This window comes from Heterocephalus glaber, unplaced genomic scaffold (assembly GCF_053883595.1).
Source record: "Heterocephalus glaber isolate CG9 unplaced genomic scaffold, H.glaber_assembly_v1.0 deba00001503, whole genome shotgun sequence".
Taxonomy (NCBI): Eukaryota; Metazoa; Chordata; class Mammalia; order Rodentia; family Bathyergidae; genus Heterocephalus; species Heterocephalus glaber.
In genome coordinates this window covers 2,274,564-2,299,199 of record NW_028258323.1, presented here as the reverse complement: position 1 = coordinate 2,299,199, position 24,636 = coordinate 2,274,564, and the positions used below count along the sequence as shown (strand labels likewise).

General features: G+C 41.1%; 1 protein-coding gene and 1 long non-coding RNA gene across 3 annotated transcripts in view; one reads left to right on the top strand and one right to left on the bottom strand.

Moving 5' to 3' along the window:
* The first annotated feature begins 1,222 nt into the window (after positions 1–1,222).
* Hsd17b11 (hydroxysteroid 17-beta dehydrogenase 11) lies at positions 1,223–24,609 on the top strand. The gene is made up of 7 exons (XM_004870546.4): positions 1,223–1,432; positions 5,150–5,257; positions 8,952–9,083; positions 11,018–11,124; positions 14,272–14,409; positions 21,057–21,173; positions 23,885–24,609. Exons 1-7 carry the CDS (start codon positions 1,223–1,225, stop codon positions 23,973–23,975), a joined length of 903 nt encoding a protein of 300 aa, XP_004870603.1. The 3' UTR covers positions 23,976–24,609.
* The window catches only part of LOC106008225 (uncharacterized), a 34,767-nt gene continuing 11,561 nt past the window's right edge, over positions 1,431–24,636 (bottom strand). Inside the window, exons 4-5 of one of the 2 annotated variants that reach the window (XR_002391143.2) lie at positions 21,901–22,128; positions 1,431–1,610 (exon numbers count right to left, since the gene is read on the bottom strand). This is a non-coding gene — a long non-coding RNA (uncharacterized LOC106008225). Of the gene's footprint in view, positions 1,611–15,018; positions 15,608–21,900; positions 22,129–24,636 lie in introns of those variants that run through there. The other variant, XR_015440734.1, reaches the window with a different exon arrangement.

Here is a 24,636-nt window from a genome sequence, read left to right as displayed (position 1 = left end):
CCTTTAGGGTCCTGTGTTCTGCTCATGTTTTTAGGACCTCTGGCACATCCCGCCCAGTTGTTTGTCCTGTAGCCCCAGCCCTAACCTCCTACCTCACTACTTCGGTTGTGAGTAACCAGTAAGCAGTTTCTCCAATCCAACCCTGGACCTCTAGCATGCTGGCAAATGCCCTACCACTGAGTTATCATCAGGCAGATTTTATTTTTAGATCAGCAGTTACTTTATATGGAATACCCACTGTACAGACAAAAGCACACATGCATATGTACAGACAGATGATGAACCCAACCCTCATAAGTAATCTTCAGTGTGAAGCTGTGTCCTTTGTATTTATTCAGTTTTGATAGTGACTTTTTTCTTCTGGTACTGGGACACTACCTCTGACCCACATCTCCAGCCATATTTATTTTTCCTTTTGAGACAGGGCCTTGCCAAATTGCCCAGGCTGAGCTCCAACTTGCAGTCCTCCTGCCTTGGCCTCCTGAGTAGCTGATTTTGCAGGTGTGCCTCGCTGCACTTAGCTGAACGGTGATTTATTAGCCAGGATAAAGATACAATTACTACAGTGGAATGCATGCTTTGTTGCTGTTGTTTCCCAATTCTAATAGGTCAAGTGGCTGCCCAAATATATTGCTCTTTCTTTTGATAACAGTCCCGCTTAAGGTTTTATACTAAAACTTGATTATAGCTAGCTTTGAGAGAACAGAATTTCCTGTGTTCCAGAAATCGTGCTTAATTCAAACTGATCTGTGAGGTGGGTTTTTTTCTTCTCAGGGAGCAGAAAAACTGGCTTTTTCAGAGCCCTGCAAAGATGCTGCTGCATTTGCATCCTTATCTTCTGAGGGGCCGCGGCGACTTTGCAGGCAGCACCCCCCGAACTTGGAAGCGGTTAGTTCGCCTTTCCAGAGCTGTGGGTCTGCCAGATTAAGGAAATCAAGGGGCCTCTGACCTGGAAGGTGTGACCGCAGGGACGCGCGGGACTCTGTCCCTTCGGTCCCCTCCCTGTCCTCTGTTCCCTCCCTGTCCCTTCTCCTGGGCTTTGCGCTGCGGCCCAGCCAATGGCAGGCACCGAGAAGAGCCCGCCCTGCGGAAGGAGCGGTCGGCTGTTTGCTTCTACGAGAGAGAACCTCTTCCTTGCTTGAGGGTATTTAACCCGCGGCCGCGAGAGCCGCGTGGAGTGATCTATCCGGAAGGGAACGTGGCGGAGCTGGTCCACAGCAAGATGAAGTTCCATCTGAGCACCCTCCTGCTCCTGCCCCTGTTACTCGTCTTCTCCTTAGAGTCTCTCATTAAATTTTTCATTCCTAAGAAGAAAAAATCAGTCACCGGAGAAATCGTCCTCGTCACTGGAGCTGGACATGGAATTGGGAGACTCACTGCCTTTGAATTTGCCAAACGTAAAAGCAAACTGGTTCTCTGGGATATCAATAAGGTAACAGCGCTGACTGCTCTTTCCTTTCCGCTGCCTTTGCTCTGCAGACACGGCCGCCTTTTGCTGGCAACCACCCCTTACCACATCTCTGTAGAGAAGGTGGAAAAGAATTGCTATTGCCGCTGTACCGGTGGAGCAGGAATTGATTCATATGCTTCGGATCACCTGAGGAATGGACCTAGAGGAGATAGATTCCCAGTTACTGTCCACCCTCAAATTACATTGTACACTCATTCGCACTTAGACCCAGAAAATTATTTGTAATCTGATTTCACTGACCCCCTAGCTTAACTGCATGGAAAAAAATAATAGTTTTAGTGAGGATTTTAAAACAGTAAAAGACTCGTTCCCAGGTCCTATTTGCAGCTACTAAAGATCAATAGTTTAAAGATTATACCTAACAGGGCCAGGGATTTAGCTCAGTGGTTCTGCCGCCTTCCTTGCAAGCACGAGGACCCAAGTTTGATCCCCGGTACCAAAAAATAAGATTATACCCAACAGAAAGCCACGTTACTATGCTGTAATTATCGCCAAAAGTTATTTATGAAAATCGTCTTTTGTGTTAAAAAAATTTTTTTTTGTCACAGTCTCTCTATGTAGTTCAGGCTGGCCTTGAACTCACTATGTAGCCTAGGCTGGCCTCAAACACAAAGTTATCCTGCTACCTCAGCCTCCCGAGTGCTGGGATTATAGGTACGCACCACCACGCTCGGCTTGGAAATCATCTTTTAGTAAAAACAATAAACAGGAAAGGAAAAGAACTTCAATGTAATTTTTTATCCAGGTCAGGTGTAGATGTGGGCTTAAGGAAGTGGGGAAGACCTAGAATCTAACCTTTTATTTGACCACTGGTGGCTGAACAGAGGGGTTTCTGGAAGGAACAGTGGCCTGAAATGCCATTCTTTTTGTATGAGTCAACAACAAATCCCTTAAACAAGGGCTGGGGATTTAGCTGAGGGGTTTTGCTGCCTGCTGTGCAAGCGCAAGGTCCAGAGTTCAAACCCCGGTACCAAAAAAAACAAAAAAACAAAAAACAATCCCATAAACAGGAATTCAAGGTAGATGAGAGCTAGCCCAAGGAGTGGTTGATGGAGACAGCAGTCAGCAAATACTGAGTGTCTGTTTCCTTGACCCTAGGGACAATGTGGCAAACAGGAGACAGGGTCCCCTGCCCTCAGTCTGGTAGAGAAAGTAGACATTAAGTACCTACTTGTGCAAGAAAGATGCAAACTAGACCTGGCCCAGCACAGTGCCCAAGTTGAGGCCTGGTGGTGTGGTCAGACTCAGGGTGGCCCACCTCTGAACTGGGTTCCTTTCTGCAAAGTGGACCAAGCAAAAGTACCTACCTCAAGAAGCCCAGAGGAAGAAACGCGATCATGCATTGCATAAGTGAGCGTGTGTGGCACATGGTAAACACACGACACTGTTAGTTGTGCTTCCTGTGCACTGAGTCATTAGGTCCTGTGGTAATGGTGCCCTGCACATTTCCTCTAATCTGAATTGAAGGGCATCTGCTCACAGATACCTTGAGCACTTACTGTGTGCCTGGCCCTGCTCCTGTACAGAACTGAAGCTACAGCCAGTAAGAAGCACAGACCTCAACTGCAAAGACAAGTGAGGGCTGCTGTATAATGCAATATGCAAATGGTGGAGGGCGTGAAGTATAAAGAAGAAAGTAAGACACAAGAAAGCCTGGGGACTGTGTGTTGTGAGGAGAGCTAGGGTGAGAACATTTATCTCCAGGTGGTGAGGAAAGCCTTATTAAGAAGGAGAGAGTAAAGTCTGGGGGGGGGAGCTCAGTGGTGATTGCTTGCCTACCATGCATATGGCCCTGGGCTCCATTCCCAGCACTGCAAAAAATAAAAAATAAAAATAAAAAGTGGAGACAGTTAAGAGCAGAGGTTGCCAAGCACAGTGGTGCACACCTGTAATCCCAGCTACTTGGCAGGCTGAGGCGGGAGGATCCCAAGTTCCAGGCCAGCCTGGATGACTTAGCAAGTCACTGTCTCAAAATAAAAAGTAGAAAAGGCCAGGGGATGTAGATCAGCGCAGAGGACCTGGGTTCGATCCCCAGTATTAGTAAAAAGAAAGGAAAAAATCAGAAGATGCTCTGCTGTCTGTAGAGAGGGATCTGCAAATGCAAAGCCTGGCTTGGCACAGAGTGAGGGAAGTAAAAGATGTGGACCGCAGCTGTCCCGTTGGGTAGCAGGTTTCGACACTTGGCCCAGTGGCTATAAACCTTTGCAGCTGATTGGTCTGAATCCAGGTGTTCTGTGGGTGGAAATAACCCACTGGATTTCAAAAACTATAAAAAAGGAATATAGAATATTATGTTAGTAATTTTTTTAAAAGACAGGGTCTCACTATATAGTTCAGGCTGGCCTTGAATTCACTACGTATCCAGGTTGCCCTTGAACACATGGCGATTCTCCTGCCTCAGCCTTCTGAATGCTGGAATTATAGGTTTGCACCACCACACCTGGCCTTATGTTAGTAATTTTTGTATGTTGAAATGGTAATAATTTGAATATAATGGGTTAAATGAAAGTATTCATTTAATAGTTTGTCCCTTTGGGTCAAAGACAAATACTGCCACCCCGTGGGTTATAGAAAACCCACCCATCAGCTGCCAGTTATTAGAAATTTTTGGGCACAGCTCTGCCCAAACTTTGCTACCTATTTTGTAACACGTGGGTCAGATTGATCTGACCCTTATTTATTCACAGCTGCGTATCATGACATTCAGCCCCCTATGGCTTCCTAGTATATTCAGGTTAACTGTGATGATATCGACTTCTGTTATGCATCACCCATTGGTGAGGACATCCAGATGATGACTGCTGCTGGAGCAGATGTGAAGCAAAGTGCAAGACCACGAGAGTCCGTTGTGATATGCTGGACTCCTATTGCTTGAATTTGCGTGTGGTGCGAACAGTTTGGAAAGAATGCATTCAATCCCACTCCACCACCTCCCCTGCACCTTTTTTTATTGTTTTTTTGAGACAAGGTTTTAAAATACAGCTCAAACTGGCCTTGAACTAAAAATCCTCCGGTATCAGCCTCCCAAGTGCTGGGATCACAGGTGTGTGCCACCACACCCACCTCGATTCCCTTTTACTGTATATATCAGGACAAGTTCTTGTTAACAAATCTGATGTTTCTTCCTACCACATTTATCAGAATAATTTCCTGTTGACCAATATGACATTTTGCCTTTTAGCTTTTGTATGTTTTAATGCAAATAGTCAGGGACAGATTCCTCAAATGAACATATCCGAGAGACATAATGATCAGTTGATCCAAATAAAATACCTCATTGGGCCGGGGATTTAGCTCAGTGGTTTCGCTGCCTGCTGTGCAAGCTCAAGGACCCAAGTTTGATCCCTGGTCCCCCCAAATAAAATACCTCATGAAGTTAATATTTATTTATTTAGGAGTACAAGTTATTGAACCTAGGGCCTTTACACTAAGCTAAATCCTTTAATAAATAATATACTTTTTTTCCCCTGAGACAAAAGTTGCTAAATTGCCCAGGCTGGGCACAAGCTTGTGATCCTCCTTCCTCAGCCTCTTGTGTAGCTGGGGTTACAGATATGTCCCAGCATGTCCTGCTATAATCCTTCTTCTGAGATTATGTCCTTCCTACTTTATCTCTAGCTGCTGATGTGCTATGTTCCTGTCATTGATTTTGTCTCATGCCCTCTTCACTGCTTCTAGCATGGCATCGAGGAAACAGCCACTGAATGCAGGAAACTGGGTGCCCAGGCTCATACCTTCGTGGTGGACTGCAGTAACCGAGAAGGTATCTACAGCTCTGCGAAGAAGGTGAACTTTTATATTCAGTTCGAATCCCCTCATGTTAGAGCCAGGAGGCTTTTGGAGATGGTCAAGTCTAACTAGTAGCAGACCCAGGGTGTGAACCTGGAGCTGAGATTCTCAGACATTAGTGTGTTTGTTCTGGAACCTTCCAGGGAGGCTGGGGAAAACAGCCTTGAGCCTCAACCCAGAGGTCTGCTTTCAGGGGTCAAGGGCAGGGCCCATGTTCAGTATCCTCATGTGGCCCATGCTGTGGCAGACAGCCTGGGATGACACTTGGGAAGTCACTTGCAAGGTCTTCTTTTTTTTTTGGTACCGGGGATTGAACTCGGGTCCTTGCACTTGGAAGGCAGGCACCAGAACCACTGAGGTAAATCCCAGCCCCCCTTGCAGGGTCTTCTGAAGCCCAGAGAATTGAGTTGGGAAGTCAGGGTAAACCTATTCTTTATCTTTTTTTTTTATTAATCATAGATCTCCTGGAAAGCGTATTTGTACCATCAAACTGCAGTCTACATGATGAGGTTTACTCTGAATGTGTGCTCACTTGTACCTGTCAACTAAATATTACCTTAGTGGAAGGAAGGTCATCAGAATTATCTAGGCAAATTCTGTTTTATTCTGTTTTGTTTTGTTTGAGACAGGGTCTTGCTATGCAGTTCAGGCTGGTCTTCAACTCACTGTGTAGCCCAGTCTGGCCTCAAACTCTCAGCAGTCCTCCTGCATCAGCTTCCCAAGTGCTGAGATCACAGGTGTGCGCCAACATACCTGACTTCAGGCAAATTCTTTAAAATAAAAATTCCTTGACCTCACCCTTCAATATTCTGATTCAGTAGGTATAAAGGTTCTGATCCAAACAGACTTGAGAACCTATTTATTTAGGGAATTTTAGATTTGGTTTATTTTTAACTTCTATTTTAAAATTTTAGTTTTTTATTTCAAACAGATGCCGCTTCCTTTTTTTGAGGCCTGAGCTAAGTCAGAAGAGTCTAGGTAGAGAAATTATGTAGGCAAAGTGTGGAAAACATCTTCCCTGGGATGGAGTACAATAAAAGCAAGAGCTGCAAGCAGGAAACATCTGTATTTAACAATAACTATTTTTACTGAAATTAACAATGATTAACCTTCATTAGGGGCTGAGGATTTAGCTCAGTGGTTTCGACGCCTGCTGCACAAGCGCAAGGACCCAAGTTCGATCCTGGCACCAAAAAAAAAAACCTTCATGCAGGGGAACATGTTGCATAATTAAGACTAGAAGCTGGATAGCCAGGTTCAAATTCTGCTCTTCCAGTTATATTAGATACACAAATTCCTCAATTCTGTCTTAAGTTTACTCATCTAGGAAATAGGGATCATAACAGTACCTACTTCATACGTTTATTAACAGGGATTTACAGTATTTTCAGTACCTGGCCATAATAACTACCTTGTATTAACGTTGTATTAGAACTACCGATAATATCTATATAATTTTGTTTTTAGGTATTATTAGAGGGATCTACTGCTCCAACATCCTTAATTACCTAAATGAAAAATATTTGTTTCCACACTCATCTCGGAATAAGTTGTTCTGGGAAAAGCAATTTTATTTTAACCTATTCCATATAACCTTAGTATAGTGTTTTTGCTGAAATTGTCCTAAAGCTATATGCTTAAACAGAGTATAGAAAGGACCTGTGATCAGATATTTTGAATTAGCTAATTAGACATCTTATGCCAACTAAGTACACTCCAGCTTGCTTTGTTTATTAAGAAATAGTAGAGCCAGACGTCAATACCACGGGGTTACTGAAATGCCACAGTCCCAAGGGCTAGCAACGCACGATCTGCTTACATTTCTTTGAGGTACTAAGTGTCTTATTTACTTTTGCACCATGAACCAATTCCAGCATCACACACTCTAGATCAAGCCACCTCTGAAAAAGCCCCAGCTGTGACCGCATGAGGCTTTGGGGAGACATCCAAACACAAACCATAACACTAAACTTATTGGTTGGATTCACCCTACAATCATATTGCATTATGTTAAACATCATGTCCCAAATAAATGCCAGCTTCTCTCAATAGTTATTACTTAGAGACGATGCTACCTTTGTTGGGGGACTAAGGGAAAGCTGATAAAGAGCCTGTTAGAAGATTTCATTCTTCGTTGTGCATTTAACATGATTTCATTATTTCTCTCATTTAATTCTCACAATGCATTGAGGCAGTAGGGTTTAAACATCAAGAGTCTATGATCTGAGGGGCCAGGGATTTAGCTCAGTGGTTTCACCTCCTGCTGCGCAAGCGCAAGGATCTGAGTTTGATCCCTGGTACCAAAAAAAAGAAAGAGTCTATGATCTGAGCTGGACGGGGTGGTGCACACCTACAATCCCAGTACTCGGGAGGCTGAGGCAACAGAATTGTGAGTTTGAAGCCAGCCTGGGTTACAGAGTTCATTCAAGGCCAGCTTTGACTAGATTGTGAGACCCTGACTCAAAAAAATAAAACATAAAGATTATTTGAAGGAAATAGTTACTGATTACATTAGGGTTGAGAAGATAAGAGTGATAGTGATTATTTTGCCTCTATAATTCTTCCCTCGAGTACAAGTAGGCTTTATAGTTCAAAGTTCCCTTTTATTGCTCTTGGGAGCCAGCCTCGTTCTTTTGCACATATGTCCTCAACTGTAATCAATTTACCTATGATAGGTGCAGTGACCTTTGCAATTTGGCCATAACTTACAAAAACCATCCACCTGATTACTTTGATTTCTCAAAAGTTCTTCGTTCTGAATTAACATCAAAAGAAAAATTTAATTGTCAACAGAAAAACCACACTTAAACCCTAAATACATTCTTAGAAAAACATGCACATATAATTTGTATGTTATTTACCTTGTATTTGTATTTTCATATTCAGTACCCTCACAGGTAGCTCAGAAGGTCAAGAGAAGAACCTTCAGACATGTTCCTGTACACAAGTGTAAATGAACGTGCTCAATAATGATGTATAATAATGACGATAGTCATGGCAGCTTCCTTTACCTACATTATTTTGTAAATCATTGTTCAGTTCCTTTCCCTGCATTATTTCATCTCTTCCCACACTAACTCACAAGCAAGCTGTATTGTTGTCTCTCTCTTAAGAGGAGCAGTTGAAGTTTGGAGAGGTTAAATGACTGTTCAAAGTCCAACTCAAGGCTGACCAAAGCACCTCACCCTTTGGCCCTAAGCCAGCTGCCACCTCATGGGGAGTGACTGGGAAACATGGAACAGAATGACCTTGAAAACAGAGAAACAGAAATAAAGAAATAGAAGATGTGGGCAGCTCAATAGTGTAGTCAGTTCTACATAATTCTCCAGAATAGCTCTGAATTTGCCAAGAATTTAATTGTTTTTGCTTAACTTTTGAAGTAGTGTTTAAAAAATAAATTCTAAATTCTGCTTAGCCAAATACCTCTTGAGCTACAATCAGTAGAGCAAAGTCAAGCGATGAAGTTGCAAGAGAAAATTTCTACCTAGTAAACCGGCAGAGCTGTGTTAGATATAAGTACCTAAGATAAAAAAGGATTTTTGTTTTGTTTTGTTCCTTATGCGCAGATAGGCGACAAAACCGCTTTTTAGCACATCTGAGAAAAAAAATGCAGACTCCTTTCTCAGTCATTGCATGCAAACCTACCATCACACCTCTTAATGAATATGTTTTTCTTGTTTTATTTTTAAAGGTGAAAACAGAAATTGGAGATGTTAGTATTTTAGTGAATAACGCTGGTGTGGTCTACACATCAGACTTGTTTGCTACCCAAGACCCTCAGATTGAAAAGACTTTTGAAGTCAATGTACTTGCACATTTTTGGGTGAGTAAAATATTCCCTTAGGAAAGTCTCAAAGATTAAGTTTCAAGTGGAACTTTCAGCAGACAAGAAACTATTAAGTCTATGGTAAAATTTTCTCTAGGTTCCAGGCATACCGTTGATGTAGGGGGAAAAATGTTAACTGTCAACCTGCTAGACACGCCAAGTTCGTGTTCCCTGTAGTTGAAGAATGAATTCTGTGGAACAATGGAAGTGAAGAGCAGGAAACTTTATGGGGGAATAGGAATAGCTCCTGAGAGTCAGGGGGGTTCTGAGTAGGTTGCCAACGAGCCCACTTCTTTGATAAAGTTGTATAGAACAAAAGCACGAGGTGGGAACAATGTGGGTCAAAACTATAATCAACCAATAAGATTACAAGAATAGCCACTTGGCTAATATTGATCCAATAGTAGCAAGGGCATATGGATGACATCATTAATCTTCATCAATAATCTATAATCACCTTGTCTTTAGTTTTAGTTTTAGTAGTCTTAGTCATAGTGGGTAAGAGAGGATGGCCCACCCCTAATGAGATAATGGTTTATTTATACAGGAAATCTCAAAAGGTGGTACTAATAATCTCAAGCTTCTGTTTGTCTCTTAGAGAAGGTTGGCCATTGTGACTTTAATCTTTTTCAGATGGGCCTCCAGCCATAGTTTTGATGTATTCTCATCTTCTACACTGACTCCCTCCAGGGCCTAGCTGGTCTGACTCTCTATAATATTTTTACCTGATTTAGCTGTCTGTAATAACATTATACATAAAGACTTCATTTTTTATGCTGTGACCAGATTCCACCAATCATCCCTCACACACACACAAAAAATAATAAATGCAATAATTATAAACTTCAAATGTATATGTTTTAATTCTAAGCTAGGTGTTTACATCTTTGTGTTTATTTAGAGATAAAGAAAATAGAAACCATCTGTGATTCCACAAAGTGAATCCAGTTTACTTTCAAATTCTCATGAAACTCAGGCCTTATAATATTTCCTGGCCTAGGGCTGGGGCTTTAGCTCAGTGGTTCCGCTGCCTGCCTCACAAGCACAAGGTCCTGAGTTCGATCCCTGGTACCAAAAAAGAAAAAAGAAAAAAAATATTTCCTGGCTTAAAAATTACAGATTGTATTATGAGTCTTATCTTTCTGGGTCTTAAGTTTTATATATGTAGTCTGTATTTCTGAAGTCTCCAAGCAGTTCCCAAATAGCCAAGTTCATAAAAAAGTACCTCAAAGCTTTTAGGGTATGAGCTTGGAGTAATTAATATCAAAAGCATATTGAGACTGGTGAAAATGCAGCATTATTTTGTGTTAATGCTTCCATGTTCTGATGTCTTTGTAGAGTCTTATGTGTGCGTCCCCAGCACATACAGTAGGCACTCAGTCAGTGCTCAGTGCAGGAAACATTTAGTGACTGCTGGAAGATTGTACTTCACTTCACTCTTTTTTGTTGTTGTTGTTGTTGTTTGTTTTGTTTTGTTTTTTGGTACCAGGGATCGAACTCGGGTCCTTGTGTTTGCAAGGCAAGCGACGGAACCACTGAGCTAAATCCCCGGCCCAACTTCACTCTTGATGTTATATAACCAAACACTTTTCTAGTAAATTCTCATTAAATGTAAATTCTTTTAATAGCTAGATTGTTATCCCTATTCAATATGTGAGATGAAGGAAAGGATCCGTGAACAGAGATAGAGGATGGGGGACAGAAGCAGTTTGGACAAGCTGATTCTGAGCACTCCTTGTTGCTCCTCTGCTTAGGTGTTCTAATGTGAGCTGACTCAGTTGCCTTCTGTTGATGCACATGGCAATTTAGAGTTTTTTCATTTATACCAGGGACAGTGCTTTAAAAAACACCTTTGTTTCAAACTGTCCCCGATGGATCTGTGAATCGGAAACATTATCTATTTTTTTTCTTTCAATACAAACTAATTCCAGACTACAAAGGCATTTCTCCCGGCAATGATGAGGAATAATCACGGTCACGTGGTCACTGTGGCCTCTGCAGCGGGACACACGGGGGTCCCCTTCCTGCTGGCTTACTGGTATGTGGTATGCATTTCCTGGTTGGTTTCTTTGTTCTCCCTGTCTAATGAGCACTGTCTTTGTCATGGTCATGGTCTTGGAGCTGCCAAAATAAGCAGAGCACAAAGTCTCTTGTAAAACCAGAGCTCCCGGGGTTAATCCTCTCTTACATTTCACCCCCAGGCCGGTTCTAAAGGTGGATGCAGAGAGTTCCTCCAGTGCTAAGCCAGGCACTAAAACATTTCTCATCCCTCTGAGAAGCGAGGAATTACAAATAAGAACAATATTTTTGTACCATGAACAAAATTAAAATCAGTAATTTTTATTAATAATTAAAATAGGTAACATTTTGTGAAAAGGAAACTATAGGAGAGAGTATGTGTGTGTATGTGTGTGTGTTATCTGGTATTCTAAACGTTGAGAGCAAACAATGGAATTTAAAAATTAATGGTTATCCTTTCTTTTTTTTCCCTAGTTTTTTGAGACAGGGTCTCACTATGTAGCCCAGGCTGGCCTCAAAGTCACAGCGATCTTCCTGCCTCAGCCTCCTGAGTGCTGGGACTACAGGCATGTGCCACCATACCAGCCTGGTTATCCAGTCTTAAAAGCATGCTGCTGTAGTGCTGAGGAACTTGCTGTAGCAAGTAGGTTACAGGAATGGTGTGCTGCACTGGGGTGTGAAGACCTGCTTTTGAGGCCACCTTAGGCACCCAAGGTGACCCTGCTGATTATGCACATTTAGGAGTTCCTGCTATTATCAAATAATAACTTTTTAAAAACTTGAATTATAATTATGCAAACATGTATGTGTAAATGTATTATTGACATTTGTTTTCTATCATTGCGGTCTTTTGAACCCAAATTAGAAAAACAGCATGGGAATCATTTCCCTTGTTCTGAACATGTATTTGTTTTCTAATAATTTTATGCCTGTGGGGCTAGGGATTTAGCTCAGCAGTTTCTTGGCCTGCTGCACAAGCTCAAGGACCCGAGTTCAATCTCCGGTACCAAAAAGTAATAATAATAATAATAATAATTTTATGCCTGTACTCCCAGCATGCTGGGAGAGTAAGGCAGGAAGGAGGTGGCAAGTTCAAGCCCAGTCTTGGCAACATAGAGAGACCCTGTCTCAAAATAAAAAGTGAAAAAAGGGCTGGGAATCCAGCTCAGTTCGAAGGCCCTGGGTTCAACCTCCAATATCATTTTTAAAAAGTTTTTAATTAATTAAGTTTAAGAAAAATATAGACTGTAAGGTCAGACTGAGGCATGATTGAGACCACCGAGCCAGGCACAGTTTAAGCAACATGCGATGAGTTTATTGCCATCTGTGGACAGATGGGCCAAGGGCAAGAAGGCCGTCAGCACTGAGAGGAGGCTGTGAGTGGTTGATACAGGGCAGTTTGGGGGGGGAGGGCACTGCTCAAGAGGGTGGAACATTTTAGAGTCCCTTGGGTGATGGGCCTAGGGCTGGCTGATAAGCAGGGCAGTGAGAGCAGCAGGGCAGCTGCTGGCTTCTTATCTCTGTGCTCCTGTGGATGTGGGTCTGCTTGGGTGGGGGTCTGACTTGGGAGGCCTGTCAGATGAAACCATCCCTGAGAAAAATCTGCATTTATAATCTCACACTTTTAATTTAAAAGGAATAAGTTTTGCATGCTAATAAAAATATGTGTGCAATATAATTTTCAATTCCTGTGCCACCATTTATTCATCATTTTGGGGACTTTCATTATTCATTTAAATTTATTTATCATTTTGGGGACATTTTATCAAGATTCTTTTTATTTGGGCTGGGGCTGTAGCTAAGTGATAGAGTGTTTGGCATGTGCAAGGCTCTGAGTTTTGGTTTTTTTTTGGTACCGGGGATCAAACTCGGGTCCTTGCGCTTGTGAGGCAGGCGGCAGAACCACTGAGCTAAATCCCCGGCCCCATGGCTCTGAGTTTAATCTAAGTAGCAAGTGCACACACGTATGTATGTGTGTGTGTATTCTTTTGAGTTAGAAGCAACAAAAAACTTAAACCAACTCAGCGCAGAAGAGGACTTTTTTTTTCTGGCTCTGTAATTAATGTCTTAGGCAGGCTGTCTTCCTCTGGTGGCAAGAGAACTGCCAGCAGTTCCCAAGTTAACATCCTTTAAACTTCAAGCCCTGTTGGGAGTGTGCCTCCCACAAATGCTTTTGAATGTTCTGGAGCTCAGTGGCCAGACCAGACAGAGCAGACCAGTGTGGATCAGTCACCATGCTTTGTTGGTATCAGTGATGTGACCAGAACAAGGGGTATGAATGCTGATGAGCAAGCAATAGCTGACTTTAAGGTCCTCCAACTATTTGCATTCAAGGCTACCCCTGAACTTCAGTCTTCAGATTGGCTATTTCTTTGGATATGCATTCAGAGATAATACTAGGCCTAAAAGCACAGCACAATTTTAATGAATTATCCTGATACCTTCATCAAGTTGCCTTCCAGAAAACACTATCAGTTAACCTGTGCTCTGAGAAGTGGAAAGCGTTTTTTTCATTTTTTTAATGCCTATACTGAAGCTTTACAAGATTGCTAGATTCAATTATATAAAATAAAAATCTATATATTGAAAAGCAAGATATCCATAAATCCTTACCATTCCTGCTAGCAAAATTATTATTGTGTTGTACTTCCCATTTATAGGAATTATTCATGAAATTTAAAAATGTTATATGCATGGCTATAAATGTTATATGATTTTTTATTGATATCTATTGATATTTTTATTTTGTGAGTTTTCTGCTAACGTCTTTTAGCCATGTATTTAGTGGAGAGTTGTCTTATTCATTCATAAAAGTTAACTTTTTTGTTTTTTTGTCTTGCTTCATTTTTGTGATGTTGGGGACCAAACCTAGGGCCTCATACACACTAGGCAGTTGCTCCATTACCAGGCCACAGCCCAATCTAAGTGGCCATATTTTAACCTTCATCCTTGTCTTTCATGTTGCAAAGGTTTGACCCGCTTAGCAGTTTGTCACTTGCATCTTAACTTGGTTGAATGCCAATGTAGTTTAGAGCACAGCACATACTGGACCTGAAAGCCATGCTGGTGAGCACGGAGCCATGCTTAACTAAGCCAAGCAGGAGTTGAAGCAAGCAGGCCTGTCAGTGTCCTTGAACCGGTCTGCAAACTGTCTGTTCTTTTTCAGCTCCAGCAAGTTTGCTGCTGTTGGATTTCACAGAGCTTTGACCGAAGAACTGGCTGCCTTAAAACGAACTGGAGTCAAAACGACTTGTCTCTGCCCCAATTTCATTAACACCGGCTTCATCAAAAACCCAAGTACCAAGTAAGTGGAGACTGAAATAGAGACAGAAGGATTGGTGGTTGTTTTGAATACCAGTCGTTCTTTGGGTTTCCCTATTTTAATCCCCAAACACCTGATATTCAATGCCCTTAGTTCATTTTGTTTTCAGCTTCTGTAGATTGTGGGAAAACAGATGGAGAGACAAAGAAAGTAAGAAAGAGAGGGAGAGAATGACTGTACAAATACATATGAATGAGGCAGGTGAACTTGCTCACCCTTCTGTTTCCCCTTCCTTTCCCTTCTCAGACTCAAATATACACACTTGTCACCAGGAGTGCTTGGGGACCACATTGAGTCCCCAGCCCAAAGACAATGGCCTGTTGGATTTGGCTAGGGGCAGATAGCAGGAGGAAAGGGGCCCGGGAACACTGTGTTTAGAAAGCATCGTGGGTGTCCGTGACAGAGCCGACCAGGACTGCGTGTGAGAAGTTCTTCCCTTGGTCATGCAGAGGTTTTCCTCCACAATGGGCACCAGACAAAATGCTTTCCTTGATTAAAAGTAAACCACAAAGAGGGCTGGGGATTTAGCTCAGTGGTTCTGCCACCTGCCCTGCAAGCACAAGGACCCGAGTTCGATCCCTGGTACCAAAAACAAAAAAAAAACACAAAAGGACCAGCTCTGAGGATAATTTTTAATGTTTCCTTTCTATGGGACTTACTTTAGTGTCTTTGTAATCATAATGCATACTTTAGAAAATCCCAACATTACAGAAAAGTACAAATTAGAAAGCTTCTTTTCAAATTTCCATAATCTAATGCAAACCACTCTTTATGAACAAAAGTCATCTCTATGTGTAGAATAAATGTTTAAAGTTTTAATAACTGAAATTTATTCATGAGGTTCTGGAAACAGTAAATAAACTGTGCTGTGTTATTTCATGGACATCTCTTCGTATCAATAAATACAGAGGTTTATCAGTGTAATTCAGTGTGCATTCTATTATAGGCATCTTTTCATATTGCTAAAATACAGAGCTTTATCGTAAGTTTTATTGATTATTGAGTGCAAACAAGAAATAATATAGTGTCCCATGGTGAAAATTTTAGGATTTTTTTTTTTAGGATTGTTTTTAATTTTCTGGATTTTTATCATAGCAAAGCTATCATGAACATCCTGCGTGCATAGATATTTTCACATTTGGATAATTGTCTCCTTCCAGTAGATCCCAGGAGGCTGTTTCTGCATGAAAGGATACACAATTGTAAATATCCTGGCGTAGGCCAAGCTGGCCTGCCCACCCAATGTTTTACCAACTTTGACTAAAACAATTTTGGATCTCACTCCCTACTTTTTTTTTTTTGGTACTGCGCTAGCAAGGCAGGTGCCGGAACCACTGAGCTAAATCCCCAGCCCTCTCCCTCCTTTATCAGTCCTTCTTCTGCTGTCTTTTAATTACTGCCAATTCAATACGTGAAAAGTCCTCTTTATTTTCACCCTGATGTCTAGCCAATATATGTGCCTATGATTTGTGGTCATTTCTCTTCTTATACAAGTTGCCTGTTTCATGGTCTGCTCCCTTTTTTCTATGGAACTATAGAGGTTTAAAATGAACCCAGAGCACTCCTTGTCCATTCAATATAGCCTCTCACATCTATTGCATATACATATTTACCCAATTTGCTATTGCCCTTATGTGTAATATTTTAGATTAAGATTTCTAAAAGCATTTTTTTTTCTTCATGGCCTTTAGGTTCTAGGAGGTATTTAGAAAGGTCTTTTCCATGCCAACCTTAAGAAAATATTTGTTCTTCTTATTTTCTACTAGTTTTGCTGGAGATTGGGCACTATAAAACAAAACTATTTCGGTAGAAAATAAAATGACAAAATACTAGTAGATATTCTATGACTGCAGTTTTTACATTTGAGTTTTTTTGCTTCATGAAAATTTACTTAAAGAAGTAAGGTTATTTTGGGGGTCCAGCTCAGTGCTAGAACACTTAGTTAATGACCTGTTCTGCATTATTTGTTAAATAATACATTATTTCCCTCACTAATTTAAAACGTGTGCCATAATACATTCATATACTTATACAGATGTACTTTTGGGGTTCTCTATTCTATTGCATTGTTGAGATTCAATTTTTAAGTTTTAAGGTTTTGTCCCTCTTTCTTCCAGTTTAGCTGTTTTTGGTGAAAATATGTAGGGAACCGGGAAAGGGGACGTTACTAGAAACTCTGCAGTAAGTCCTAGTCTCCTGCAAGCCATGGCAGCACAAGGTGAATTAACTTATTATACAGGGAAGGTAGAAAAAATGAGACTTGGAGAAACTGAGCTTTGGGCCTGATCAGCGCTGCTCTGGGCAGCAAAGACAGAAGCCCCTGAGCTTGCCGCACTTTTTATTCAGTACATGGGGAGAAACAGATGTAACAGATAACTGGGGAGTGGCGGAATCCCTAGATCAATGAGGAACTATACAGATGAAGATTTGGTTCCTCCCAGGGTGTCTCCCGCAGGTGTGGTCTTGCCCCGGAGCATCACAGCATCACGGGATCATTGAGGTCTCAGTTATGACCAGAGGCTGAGGTGAAATCATGTTTTGAAATGCCATAGCTGGCCTGTATGTAGGCAGGAGAACTAGACCTAATCAAACGATTTTCCCCTAAAATTATGTAGCATTGCTCCTGACAAAAATATATTTGGAATTAAGGACTCTTCAGTATGGCCATCTGGGAGGAGAGCAGTTCTATTTTAAATACTTGTACGTTAGCCTGTCACCCCACAGGTGGGCCAAGTGGAAAGCCAACATCAGCAGAAAATTGGGAGCTGTCCAAAACTCTCAAGCATCCAAAAATCTATCAAAAACAGATGCCCCCAACTTATGATGGGATTAGAGCCCAGGAAACCCACTGTAAAGTGAAAATACTGAAAGTGGAAATGCATGGAACAGGTCCCACCTGCCAAGCTTTGTCACTTAGCAGTGTGCACCGTAGGCCACTCTCCCCTCATGGCCCTGACTGTGTGGCGAAGTGGGACCATGAGCATGCTGCGTAGCACTCATGAGCCCTGGGGAAGCCAAAATTCAAGCTTGAAGCACAGTTTCTACTGAATGCATGTCCATTGCAAAGTTGAGAACTCCTAAATTGAACCATCCTGACTCCCTCTCTAACCCTAAAAATCAACTTTTGAGACAATTTTGTTAGAAAGCAAAAGTAAGAGTAAAACCAGGTGTAGTGGGTGCCCTTGTGGTCCCAACCCTGGGGAGGATGAGGCAGGAGGATCACTTGAGCATACAAGGAAGATACCATCTCAAAATACACAAAAAATAAAATAAAATGGAAGAGTATATACTTCAGAAGGCCGGTGTTTAAATTCATCTATTTTAATCCATAAAAATCTAACTGGACCTTGAAGGGAAAAGAAAATCAACAAATATGCCTTTAGTGTTGGGTACGTTGAAGAGGAGGAGTAGAAAGGATTAAGAGTTTACTAAAACTAAGAGCAGGTGTTAAAGACAAATCTTGCCAGTTTTCTCTATTGTTTTCTTATTTAGGTGTCATTTTTCTTTTTTTAAAATTCAGTCTGTTTTTCAGTGGTTAAAAACAGAGGCCATATTTTTTAGTTTTCATTGAATTTTTTGACCTTGCCAGAACAGGCTGTACAAGGCAAGAGCGCCCTCTCTTGGAAAAACTCCATTATTGCAACTAAAGAATAACTTGCCCCAAAGCAACAGAACTCGCACCAAGCTACTCAGAGTTAAATTTCTGAGGGAAGAAAATTGAGCCAACCTCTAAGGGGCTGAATTTGAAATAGTTTCTTTCATTGTAATCTTGGAATTTAACTTCTCTCTTAAAGGACATCCACAAAGCTTATTGGTGTTTATGTTTACACATCTAACATACTACAGAGACCACATTCCCATAAAAGATACAATACAGTATAATTGGAATTTAAGAGAATTAAACAATCTGGTGCTCTGAAAAGTAAGAATTATTTTTGTTAACTAAACTTGGATATCAATAGTTTATTTAAAGTATTTATTGACAGCCTGCTAAATTCCAAAAACCTTTTTACGTCCCTTATATAAATGCTCTCTAATCTCCAATCCTGGAGGGACAGATAGGTTCCCTGGCCATAGTTGCACTGTTCCTGTTATAAATCCTAGAACAGCTCTGCAAGAAAAATCTATGTGTTAGTTAGCTTTCTGTCACTGTTGTGAAATATGCAAGATAATCAACTTATACAGAGTTTCTTTTGTTTTGTTACTTGAGACAGGGTCTCACTATATATTCCAGGCTGGTCTTCAACGCGATGTGCAATCTAGGCTGGGCTCAAACTCGTGATCCTCCTGCCTCAGCCTCCCGATTGCTGGAATTACAAGCATGTACCACCACACCTGGTTTAGAAGGTTCATTTTGAATCACAGTTTTGGAGGTTTCCATGATCTTTGCTTTGGGGCCTGTGGCAAGGCAGTGCCCCCAGGATGGGATCCACAGGACAGAACTGCTCACCTCATGGCCAGGAAGTTTAAGAGAGAAGCAGGAACTTGAATGTTACATTAATGGAGTATTTGGGTTATTAGAGAGGCTGGCAATCATCTTCCATGTTTGATAAATCCTACAGTAAGCCTTACTTCATCACTCTGCTTATACAGATCACACTGCCTTAGAGGCTTACACAAATCAGGTTGAGGATGTTCCCTCCTCTTGTGGCAGAGCAGAGCAGCTCTGTGCTATAGCCAGTGTTACAGCTCAGTATCACAGCCAAGTGCCACAGCTCAGAGGCACAGCTAAGAGTTACAACTCAGTGTTGCTGCCAAGTGCCACAGCGTGGAAGGCACAACTGAGCCTTACAGCTCAGTGTGGCAGCTCTGGAACACAGCTGAGGCACAGCTGAGTCTTATAGCTCAGTGTGGCGGCTCTGAGTCATAGCTCTCATTCTTTGAAAACTTGAGAATCCAAGAATCCAATGGTCAGTTGAAGAGGTGGAGGTAATCCTTTTATTATGCCAGCAGTGGGCTCAGAGGATTCCAGAAATGACAGCCTCCTTATATAGGGATCTACAGGGTAGGTGAGCATGCTCAATGAAGCAAGGGGGTGGAGTTACAGAATATTCCTGAAACACATGCCTTGTGAGCATGCTCAGTGAAGTGAGGTGGGGGCTGGGGTTATAGAACATTCCTGAAGTAAGGGGGTGGAGTTACAGAACATTCTGGAGGAGGGGTGGAGCTTAACAGAAACTTCTTGTGAGGGGGCAGAGTTTAACAGAACATTCCTGAAAGGTCACACAGTTCAAACAGTCACAAACCATTTTGATAGATTGGACAGGAGACTAGCAACACAAACTTACAAAACGTTCTGTGGAAAAAAAGTGGAGGCAAGGCAAGGGCCTGTCTTATTGTGTAGCACTTCTCCATCACTCCTATCCCCAGTTTGAGTGTTTCTATCATGGGTTTTGTCAATTCTTTGTGTTTACTGAAATGATTTTTGTAGGAGTTTCCTTCATTTTATTAAAATGGTCTATTATGTGGATTGTTTTTAGTATAGTGAGCCACTTTATTCCTAAAGGATAAACCTCACTTGGTCATGGTGTGAAGTTCTTTAATATAATGTTAGGTTTAATTTGCTCATATTTTCCATCTATATTCAATGGATCTTTGGGTCTGTGCTCTTCTTGGGGTGTCTTAGTTTGACTTTAGTATCATAGTAATTCTGAGCTCATAAAATGAATTTAGGGCAGAGTTTCTCCCTAAGTGATCGATAAACTGTTCAAAAACTGAGGACCAGCTAGGTGTAGCCCATTCCTGTAATGCTAGCACTTGGGAGGCTGAGGCAGGAGGATCATCACAAGCTCAAAGCCAGTCTGGGTTACATAGTGAGACTGTCTCAAAAAACCAAACAAACAAACGAACAAAAAAACCTGAGGACTATCTTGTGCATCTCTTCCCTAAGTTCACTTGCTCTAACACCCAGACTACAAACCACTTTATTAGCTACTGCTTTTTAGCTAGTCTCTGGTACATGGACCTGGGCAGTGACACATCAAAGGTGTGGCATGGAACTAAGTAACATGGCTAAAAAGTAAATCAGGACCTCATAAAGTGTTCATATGAACCTCCAGGACCTAGAGCAAGAGACACAACTATCATATTTTAATTCTGACGACACTTAGATTGACATTGTTCAGTGAAGATAAGCCTTGTACGCTGTTATCTGACTTCTTTCCCAAGACTACTGAAGGTTTGAAAGTGAGCTTGTTAGTCCCAGACTAGCTCAATTATTTTTGAGTCCTGGTTACTTCCATAGTTCATATTTGTAATATTGGGATTATATTGGTACCTTCTTAAGTTATTATGAAGCATCAATGAGATAGCCTGAGTAGAAGGTTTACCACAGTGTGTGTGACCCAGTAAATAGTAAATAAATGGTTGCTATGGTTACTGATGGTACAGCAAGTCCCCTCTCCCCTTTTTTGGGTACTGGGGATCAAACTCAGGACCTTGCGCTTGTGAGGCAGGTGCGGCACCACTGAGCTAATCCCCAGCCCTTCCCCATTTCTGAGCATACTGATGGGATGACTGTGACAGGTCGGCTCTGTTAGGATCCCTGTGTTCCTTCCACTTACTCAGCACCAAACACTGCTGAAGGCTTGGGGAGGTGTTTTGTGTTTGATACCTGCCTCTGGTTTCAGTCTGGGACCTACCCTGGAGCCCGAGGAAGTGGTCAACAAGCTGATGAATGGAATCCTGACCGATCAAAAGATGATTTTTGTCCCATCTACTATCAGCTTCCTGACAGTGTTGGAAAGGTAAGTGATAGTTACGTTTGTCAGAATTAGAAACAAGCACTTATCTATCACAAGTTTTATTAATTTAAAATTAGGCAGTTGATAACATGCAGTTAAATGGAATTGAGGTAACAAAATAATAGGCTCACAGATACCACTGATTTTTAAACCACATGTGTTAATCATTGAAGTAATATCAATGTCGCTATTGGGTAAATGAAGCAAACATTTCCATACACTTTTGTTTTGTTTTGTTTTTTGGTACCGGGGATCGAACTCGGGTCCTTGTGCTTACGCAGCAGGCGGCAAAACCACTGAGCTAAATCCCCGGCCCTCCAGGCACTTTTAAGTTGTTACTTTTTTTTTTAAGAAAGAAATTTGTATATTTCTGGAAGTCTTGTCTTAGAAATGGTTGACAATGAGGCAGGATCCTTTTAAAGAATTTTCCCATAGTGGAATCACAGGACAATGAGATGAACGGATTCCATAGTTAGGTTTTCAGTCTGCGTGCCCAGACAGCACTGAGCATTTACTTTGGAAAAGTCATACCAAAGCACAGGTGTTGCTGAGTAGTCTTTCGTGATAACAGAGATCCTTGCACCTGACTTCTTCCAATGTTATCTACAGACTAGCAGCATCAGCCTTCCCGGGGTATCGGTTAGAAATACAGACTCTCTGGGAGGAAAATGTGCATTTCACTAAGATCCCCAGATAATCTGTATGCAGATTAAATTTCAGTAGGACTCACCTTTGGTGCACAATGGAGTTTACTTGGGAGGTGTTAAAAGGGTCAATGCCTGACCCTGTTCTCCAGGATTCTGATTCACTTGGTGTAGACTGTGGCCTGGGCTTGCAGAGATGTAGCAACTTTCCCGGTACTTCTAATGCATTGCCAAGACTTAAAACCACCAGTCCAGGATGGCTCATCCAGACACACCAGGCAGCAGTTAGGAGAAAGTGAGAGGTCCTTAGGTCACTAAGGGAAAAAAATCTCTTGCTCCTGTGCCTAGACCCAGGCTTCTCCAAGTCAGTGGAGATCACGCTCATGGGAAATCTACTTTCAAATAGATTCCCAGATCTCACTTCTGGCAATTTTAATATAGAACTTTTGAGTTGGGACTCTGATATCTTCATTATGACAGGTAAGTGTCACCAGCAGTTGGCCCCAAGATCATCCTTTGAGAATTACTGACCTAAAGACTGAAAATTTTAAGAGATAACAAAGTATGACATGTGTCAGACTTTCCAGCCCCTCTGCTAGAAATACAGATCATGGCTGAAGATGGCCTGGGCACCTTGGTAACAAAGCACAAGGGTCTCCTTGGTGAGAAAAGAGTTAAAACCTGTGACTTTTTAGCACCGTAGGTGTCACATCACATAAGCAAGTACTCAGTGACAATGGCCCCGTGGAAGGTGACCTTCTGAGAAAATAATTTTGCCAGTTTTTCATCGCTGCATCCCCTGTACCTTGAAGACTAGCTGACTCATGGGGGCATGACAATGCTCTCTTATTGAATAAATTCATCCTAATTCTTAGACATTTAACGTAGACACATGGGTGTGTGCTTTGGAGCTGGTAGAAGCTGTCTGTGTGGCTAGCTCGCTGCACGAACACAGATGAGCTAACTGAACTTTGAAGCTCAGTTTCTCATCTGTAAAATGGGCTTGATCAGGATGAGAGGCAAATGACAATAATAAACTCAGAGTACCTAAAGCATGGTGATTACTCAATACATGGTCTGGAGCACTACTTGGTATGACTGCTATGACCATCATGTTCTCAGTGCCTTCATGTCCCTCTACTCAGAGGCCTGCTCATCTCAGTGCTGTCTGGTTAATTTCTGTACAATGACTCACATGTTCTGTTTAGTTTTTCTAAGTGCCATTGGAATGTGACAAGATCCTAAGTATTCTTAAGTAGAGGTCAGGAGAAAAAAGATGAGAACTTCTATGTATCTATCATGACTTTATTTTTATTTTTTAAATTTTTTAAATTTTGTTTTTTTTTTTTTGAGACAGGGTCTCACTATGTAGTTCAGGCTGGCCTTAAACTCACTATGTACCCAAGGCTGGCCTCGAACTCACAGTGATCCTCCTGCCTCAGCCTCCCGAGTGCTGGGGTTACAGGTGTACCTGGCTCATCCATCACGATTTGGGATATTTTCTTAACACAGGAGCCTCATAGAGCTTATGGATAAGCATTAATTTTTCCATTTAGACATAAGCAAGTTAAGTTCAAAGGGCAATTAGTTTGTTCAGCATTATGCTCAAAGCTGAGTGTACTGTTTGCATTTTTACTGAGCAGTTCTGCTTCCCCCATCTTTCAGCAGAATATTTAAATGATATCATGAATTGTAAAGTATAAAATTGGCTCCTGGATTTACTTTTTTTTAATGTCAAGTTTCTCTTCAGTAGAGATCTCAACTGTTAAGATCCTCCTCTCAGATCTTTTGAAAAATTTAGTAGTATATTTATTTCAAATGTATGTATTTCAAAAGATATCCAGGTCACTCCTATCCCAAGTAAAATTAAGCTTCCTTCCTTTTCCTTTTGGAAAGAATATGAATTTAATGGGAAAGAATATATAGTAGAAACTCCCAAGTTAAAGTTCCTAATTCTGTCTCAAATGAATGGTATGACACATGATAAATTAAATATAAGTATTTTAAAAGAAGACATTTTACAAATGCACTTAATATTAATTTCCTAATTTTTATATATCTTTCTTCTAGGATCCTTCCTGAGCGTTTCCTGGCACTTTTAAAACAAAGGATCAATGTTAAGTTTGATGCAGTTGTTGACTATAAAGTTAAAGGACATTAAGTACCAGGTTTTCTTCAAAACTAATTTATCAAGTTTAAATTGGTTCCATCAAATATTAATCAGAATTTTAATACTTTTACCTCTGTTTTTCCTAATTATTCTTCTTCATTATCACCTTTTGGAAACTTGACAGTGCTCATTTATTACCAGTTGTTATTTAGTGGAAAACTAATCTCATGTAATACAACAAATACCTTAGAAGTTGTTCTTAACAAATGAAAAGAACAATTTCATAGCAATAATTTCCCAGACTGTATGGCTCACCTAAAGGTTTCCAAATTTTATACTATAAATGTTTACTTGAAGATATGTTATTTTTAATGGCACTAAAATTATATATAATTTACATTTCCTTTATATTCTATGTAAAATCAGAAGCTTTAAGTTCTTTAAATATAACAAAGGACTGTACTGAGTAGCATTTCACAGTGAATTTCATAAGTCTTGAACATTTCATCCTACATGGTGGCACTGTTTCCTGAGCGATACCTCATACTCAACACCAAACATTTCAGCACAAGGAAACTAGCGATGGATATGTGTTGCAAGTGTAAAAGCATCACTGGGATGTAAGGCAGAGAACTGGGAGAATGTACTTACAAATGGCAACAAAAATAAATGGACCAAACTTAAATTTTGGTATTTCCATCTTTTGTGTCTT